Source organism: Cebidichthys violaceus, unplaced genomic scaffold (genome assembly GCF_023349555.1).
Source record: "Cebidichthys violaceus isolate CVI_PGR_0920_01 unplaced genomic scaffold, fCebVio1.0.p SCAF_76, whole genome shotgun sequence".
In the NCBI taxonomy this organism is placed as follows: domain Eukaryota; kingdom Metazoa; phylum Chordata; class Actinopteri; order Perciformes; family Stichaeidae; genus Cebidichthys; species Cebidichthys violaceus.
The window spans coordinates 800,001-807,500 of NW_027176960.1; the positions used below are offsets into that span (position 1 = coordinate 800,001).

At 40.9% G+C, this 7,500-nt stretch overlaps 1 protein-coding gene across 9 annotated transcripts in view; it reads right to left on the minus strand.

Moving 5' to 3' along the window:
- The window catches only part of LOC137892148 (receptor-type tyrosine-protein phosphatase mu-like), a 107,816-nt gene that overhangs the window by 7,381 nt on the left and 92,935 nt on the right, over positions 1-7,500 (minus strand). For all 9 annotated transcript variants that reach the window (XM_068737084.1, XM_068737083.1, XM_068737082.1 and 6 more), the window contains 5 exons: positions 4,445-4,542; positions 2,054-2,170; positions 1,778-1,932; positions 1,556-1,691; positions 520-669 (listed from right to left, as the gene is read on the minus strand). In XM_068737084.1, coding sequence (XP_068593185.1) covers positions 520-669; positions 1,556-1,691; positions 1,778-1,932; positions 2,054-2,170; positions 4,445-4,542 — 656 coding nt within the window. The remainder of the gene's footprint in view (positions 1-519; positions 670-1,555; positions 1,692-1,777; positions 1,933-2,053; positions 2,171-4,444; positions 4,543-7,500) is intronic.

The window sequence follows — 7,500 nt, forward strand, 5'->3', positions numbered from 1 at the left end:
CTTCACTTTATCAAAGTCAAAGTCATGCAGAGATACTGTTCACATGTTGTGCTATGATTTGGGAAAGTTTTTAGACTTCAAAGAAATAATAACAATAAAAGTGCTTTTTTCAGGTGAACCTGAAACTTTTCAATTTGTGCTGTGTGCCATCTTCATTTACTCTTAACCAGTAACATATACACTGATATTTACACATCTGAACAAATCTCACAAGTGTTACCTTTATTATAACACCAAAACTATTAACATAAACCTTGTAGTTAGAGAAATACACTCTTTTTAGTATGGGTATGCAATTTTCGAGCAGAGGCCTAAAAATAGGGTCCAAGAGGTTAAAAGGGGTTATTTACATACTGACATAATTAATGGTTTATTAACTTTTATTAATGGTTTATTAACATATATACTGACATAATTAATGGTTTAGTAACCTTTATTAATGGTTTATTAACATATATACTAACATAATTAATGGTGTATTAACCTTGAGTATAACTACAGAATATAATAATACTTTACCCTGAACTCCTCTTTGATCTGACTGGAGTTGGTCTGAGGATCCAATCGGTTCATCTCATAGTAAACTGACCGCAGCTGATTGGCCGGAATAGCTGTGTCACCGCAGAGACACGCCTCCAAGATGGCGTCATGGATGAAGACGTACTGCTCCTGGACAGAAAGGGGGGGGGGGTGGAATTAAAGATTAACACACCTCCTCCCTTCTCTCCTTTTTCCTCCTCCTCCTCCCTCCTGCCTCTTCTCCTGCCTCCTCCGGTCAGGTTCGATTGACAGGAGGGATGTTGCTGAAATGTCACTTCATAAATGATTTATGTCAACACACAGAGGAGGAGGAGGAAGAGGAGGAAGAGTTGGAAGAGGAAGAGGAGGAGGAAAGGGAGGAGAAGGAAGAGGAGGAGGAGGCACAGAAGAAAGACAGATGAGTGACAGTAAAAGTGAGACAGAAGGTCATTGCTTCGTCCATTTCTGTCACATCCTGTCAGTCACCGTTTGATGACATCACAGCCTTTAAAAGAGCTGCAGCAACAATAACAAGAGTCTAAGGGGAGTGGCCCCTGGTGTCCCTTAATGAAAGTGTCCCCTGTGTCCCTCTATGAATGTGTCCCCTGGTGTCCCCTGGTGTACCTCTATGAGCGTGTCCCCTGGTGTCCCCTGCGTGTCCCTCTATGAAAGTGTCCCCTGGTGTCCCTCTATGAGCGTGGCCCCTGGTGTCCCCTGTGTGTCCCTCTATGAAAGTGTCCCCTGGTGTCCCCTGATGTCCCTCTATGAAAGTGTCCCCTGGTGTTCCCTGATGTCCCTCTATGAGCGTGTCCCCTGGTGTCCCCTGCGTGTCCCTCTATGAAAGTGTCCCCTGGTGTCCCTCTATGAGTGTGGCCCCTGGTGTCCCCTGTGTGTCCCTCTATGAAAGCGTCCCCTGGTGTCCCCTGATGTCCCTCTATGAAAGTGTCCCCTGGTGTTCCCTGATGTCCCTCTATGAAAGTGTCCCCTGGTGTCCCTCTATGAGCGTGGCCCCTGGGGCCCCTGTGTCTATGTGTACCTCAGTCTGGACCATATTAACCCTTCGTGCCCTCAGCTCTCGGACACAGTTGTAGATGTCCACGACTCCTTCTCTCTCCGCCATGTCCAGCATGATGTCGATCACGATGAAGCAGCCTGTCCGCCCGGCCCCCGCACTGACACACACAGACACACACACACACGTTATATATACAGTATATTGATAACCTATCGTTAACATCGGTGGTGTATATCTACATACCTGCAGTGGACCACGGTGGGCCCGGCGGTGGGAGGAGTCTTGGCTTTGACCCGGCGGATGAATCCCAGTAAGCCGGTGGCGTGAAGAGGAACTCCGTGATCCGGCCAACCGGTGAAATGGAACTGACGGATCTCTCTGATCTCAGCCACGCCCCTCTGTAACCATCACATCTATTGATCCTCTGTCCTGATGTATATATTCATATGTATACACATACAGATTCATATATGTAGTATTAGAGTGTGTACACTAGAGTGTGTACACTAGAGTGTGTACCTTCTCCACAGCGAAGGTCCGGATCACGTACTCTGAGAGCAGCTGAGTCTCAATCAGCGTCACCTTCATGTCTCCATAGATCTCAGTGTCATCAGGCCAGTACTTACAACACTTCACCTACACACACACACACACACACACACACACACACACACACACACACACACAGACACAAACACACACACACACACACACACACACACACACACACACACACACACACACACACACACATAGACACAAACATACACACAGACACACACACACACACACACACACACACACACACACACACACACACACACACACACACACACCTCTTGTTTATTATTACAGTCAGAAACAAAGTGACTCGTTAATTAAACAGAAGAAAAACAGCTGATATTAAAATCTCATTAGAAGCTCCCCCCCCCCACACGCTCATTAACAGGTAATTACTGCTGAGCTCATTATAATGTTGCCACGGCAACCAACGAAGTGAACGGAGAAAACGAGGCGGGGGGGCAGATCAGGCTAACGTGACAATGTGTGTGTGTGTCTGTGTGTGTCACTGATCCATCCCACAATCCCCCTCTGCAGCAGGGAACAGATCCTTGGTGCATTCTGGGTAATGAGAGCTGGGACCGTGAGCAGGTGAAGATACCTGAGCTCCAGACCGTTTGTTCTATATCCAGACTACGATCAACCTGAAGCTTATATGTATATATGTATATGTAGATGTATATATATACATATATACATATATATATATGTAGATGTATATATATATATATGTATATATGTATTATATATATGCATATATACGTGTATATATATATTTATATATATACATCTACACAATATATATATACACACCTACATTATATATATATATATATATATATATATATATATATATATATATATATATATATATATATTAGTGCTGGGCAACGATTACAATTTTTAATCTTGATGAATCTCATTGTTATTTGCAAAGTTCAATAATGAATTCAAAAGTAGTGTATTGTGCACTTGTATTTTTAAAGTACTGCTATATGAACAAAAGTACAATAACATTTAGTTTGAAACACTTTAAACAAATCAGGTTGTTTTTAACAGCAGTGTTCTTTACACAGTAGCAGTTAAAATACAGTTGAAATGATTCTGATCATAGATATTCAGCCGGTGTTCACAACTTTATTGTGTGTAATAGATGATATTTAAATATACATCTTGAAAACTGTAAACATATCTACGTCATGTTTTTATGTTTGTTAAATTCTCAGCAGGATAACTAAATGATGCTTATTATACATATTACAAACAAAAACACTTTAAAAACTCTACAAAATAATTTAAATGAATCATTTATTTTTTGCTTTTTTTTGGTATTTTGGTCAGACACATATAACACTGAGTACCGTGTACTATGTGTGGTATTAGTTATAAATGTACGTAATGAGTCTGTTGTTGTCATAGTTACGGCAGCTGTTGCAAATTGACGGATTAGTCTGAAGGTCTCCAGTTAACAGGGTCCCTGGTTAAACCGGAACACCGGTTCTTGTGTTAAAAATGTCCGCTTAATAATAAAAAAACTGCGTTAATCCATGATAAAATAATTGTCACCGTTAATTAATTAATGCGTTAACTTGCCCAGCACTAGTGTATATATCTATATATATCTACATTATATATACACATATATATATATATATATCTACATTATATATACACATATATACACATTTATAATGTATATATATATATATATATATACATTATATATAGACATATATACACATTTATAATGTATATATATATATACACATTATATATATAGTGTATATACAATGTATATATATATATATATACATACATGGGGGTTAACCTGTCTGCTAGCGCCCTCTACTGACCTGGTTCACATCTAGAGGGTTCATCCTCTGGGAGAAGGAACGGGAGAATATTTTTTAAAGGAGTCAAACTGTGAGCGGTTAAATATTTGTAGGGTTGTGATATATATTGTCAAAAACAAGGTATGTGTACATATGTAATACAAATTCTCTTTGAGCTTCAGTTACACGTATAAGATGATATAAGTATTATATAGCATGTAGTATTAATAAAGTCATGTACCTTTAGTTCAGAGTTCTATATAAACCAGTTTGAGTTGTAGTTCTGTGCGTATGTAAAAGTGTACTATATGATGCATTTATACACAAACATATCTGCTGATATTCAAACAAAGAACATCAGCTCATCACAGAGAGTCACAGGAGGAAAGACAACAAAGACACCTGACAGATGCACTCTGGGAAATGGAGTCCCAAACTTCATCAGAGGAGTTCACAACCAGATGGTCACAACAATCAGTGTGTGTGGGAGTGTGTGTGAGTGTGTGTGTGGACTCACCCGCCCCACCTCCACCAGGTTGGTTACCATGACGATGGCAGCAGTATTCTCCTGCCAAACCATCCGCCAGAAATCATACACAGTCTCCTGCATGGGACCTAGAAAACACACACACACACACACACACACACACACACACACACAGAGTAAACTTTACATTAGACAGCGGATCAGCAGGCGACAACAAAGCTGTACATGAATTATAATGACTCTTTTAATTAATTCAAATTAAGCGCACGTACACAAAAACACACACACAGAAAATGTTTTTAATCACTGTTGACAGCCTGTGTTTTGACGAGCTAATTAGTTCAGGCTAATCCTTTCCTGTCCTCAAGTGTTTTATAGCGAGAATCTGCTGCCTGCACACACACACACACACACACACACACACACACACACACACACACACACACACACACACACACACACACACACACTGCTGGAGTCCCTCTTTCCTGAATGGGCTGATGTTCAGGTCAGAGGTTAAATATTAAAATATCTGAAAAATCAGGTGAAAATATAAATGTGTCTGGCTGGTGTGGCGACTCCTGTGGTCAGTGTTGGTAACTACAGCTGTAGTGTTCCTACATACACTAGGGTTCAATTAGAGTGTTGTTCCTACAGACACTAGGGTTCAGTTAGAGTGTTGTTCCTACAGACACTAGGGTTCAGTTAGAGTGTTGTTACTACAGACACTAGGGTTCAGTTAGAGTGTTGTTACTACAGACACTAGGGTTCAGTTAGAGTGTTGTTACTACAGACACTAGGGTTCAGTTAGTGTTGTTCCTACAGACACTAGGGTTCAGTTAGTGTTGTTCCTACAGAAACTAGGGTTCAGTAAGAGTGTTGTTACTACAGACACTAGGGTTCAGTTAGTGTTGTTACTACAGACACTAGGGTTCAGTTAGAGTGTTGTTACTACAGACACTAGGGTTCAGTTAGAGTGTTGTTACTACAGACACTAGGGTTCAGTTAGAGTGCTGTTACTACAGACACTAGGGTTCAGTTAGAGTGTTGTTACTACAGACACTAGGGTTCAGTTAGAGTGTTGTTACTACAGACACTAGGGTTCAGTAAGAGTGTTGTTACTACAGACACTAGGGTTCAGTTAGAGTGTTGTTCCTACAGACACTAGGGTTCAGTTAGTGTTGTTATTACAGACACTAGGGTTCAGTTAGTGTTGTTACTACAGACACTAGGGTTCAGTTAGAGTGCTGTTACTACAGACACTAGGGTTCAGTTAGAGTGTTGTTACTACAGACACTAGGGTTCAGTTAGTGTTGTTCCTACAGACACTAGGGTTCAGTTAGAATGTTGTTCCTACAGACACTAGGGTTCAGTTAGTGTTGTTACTACAGACACTAGGGTTCAGTTAGTGTTGTTACTACAGACACTAGGGTTCAGTTAGTGTTGTTCCTACAGACACTAGGGTTCAGTTAGTGTTGTTCCTACAGACACTAGGGTTCAGTTAGAGTGTTGTTCCTACAGACACTAGGGTTCAGTTAGTGTTGTTCCTACAGACACTAGGGTTCAGTTAGAATGTTGTTCCTACAGACACTAGGGTTCAGTTAGTGTTGTTACTACAGACACTAGGGTTCAGTTAGTGTTGTTACTACAGACACTAGGGTTCAGTTAGAGTGTTGTTCCTACAGACACTAGGGTTCAGTTAGTGTTGTTACTACAGACACTAGGGTTCAGTTAGAGTGTTGTTACTACAGACACTAGGGTTCAGTAAGAGTGTTGTTCCTACAGACACTAGGGTTCAGTTAGAGTGTTGTTCCTACAGACACTATGGTTCAGTTAGAGTGTTGTTCCTACAGACACTAGGGTTCAGTTAGTATTGTTCCTACAGACACTAGGGTTCAGTTAGTGTTGTTACTACAGACACTAGGGTTCAGTTAGAGTGTTGTTACTACAGACACTAGGGTTCAGTTAGTGTTGTTCCTACAGACACTAGGGTTCAGTTAGTGTTGTTCCTACAGACACTAGGGTTCAGTTAGAGTGTTGTTCCTACAGACACTAGGGTTCAGTTAGTGTTGTTCCTACAGACACTAGGGTTCAGTTAGAATGTTGTTCCTACAGACACTAGGGTTCAGTTAGTGTTGTTACTACAGACACTAGGGTTCAGTTAGTGTTGTTACTACAGACACTAGGGTTCAGTTAGAGTGTTGTTCCTACAGACACTAGGGTTCAGTTAGTGTTGTTACTACAGACACTAGGGTTCAGTTAGAGTGTTGTTACTACAGACACTAGGGTTCAGTAAGAGTGTTGTTCCTACAGACACTAGGGTTCAGTTAGAGTGTTGTTCCTACAGACACTAGGGTTCAGTTAGAGTGTTGTTACTACAGACACTAGGGTTCAGTTAGTGTTGTTATTACAGACACTAGGGTTCAGTTAGTGTTGTTACTACTGACACTAGGGTTCAGTTAGAATGTTGTTCCTACAGACACTAGGGTTCAGTTAGTGTTGTTACTACAGACACTAGGGTTCAGTTAGAGTGTTGTTCCTACAGACACTAGGGTTCAGTTAGTGTTGTTACTACTGACACTAGGGTTCAGTTAGAATGTTGTTCCTACAGACACTAGGGTTCAGTTAGTGTTGTTACTACAGACACTAGGGTTCAGTTAGAGTGTTGTTTCTACAGACACTAGGGTTCAGTTAGAGTGTTGTTACTACAGACACTAGGGTTCAGTTAGTGTTGTTACTACAGACACTAGGGTTCAGTTAGAGTGTTGTTACTACAGACACTAGGGTTCAGTAAGAGTGTTGTTACTACAGACACTAGGGTTCAGTTAGAGTGTTGTTCCTACAGACACTAGGGTTCAGTTAGTGTTGTTATTACAGACACTAGGGTTCAGTTAGTGTTGTTCCTACAGACACTAGGGTTCAGTTAGAATGTTGTTCCTACAGACACTAGGGTTCAGTTAGTGTTGTTACTACAGACACTAGGGTTCAGTTAGTGTTGTTACTACAGACACTAGGGTTCAGTTAGAGTGTTGTTCCTACAGACACTAGGGTTCAGTTAGTGTTGTTACTACAGACACTAGGGTTCA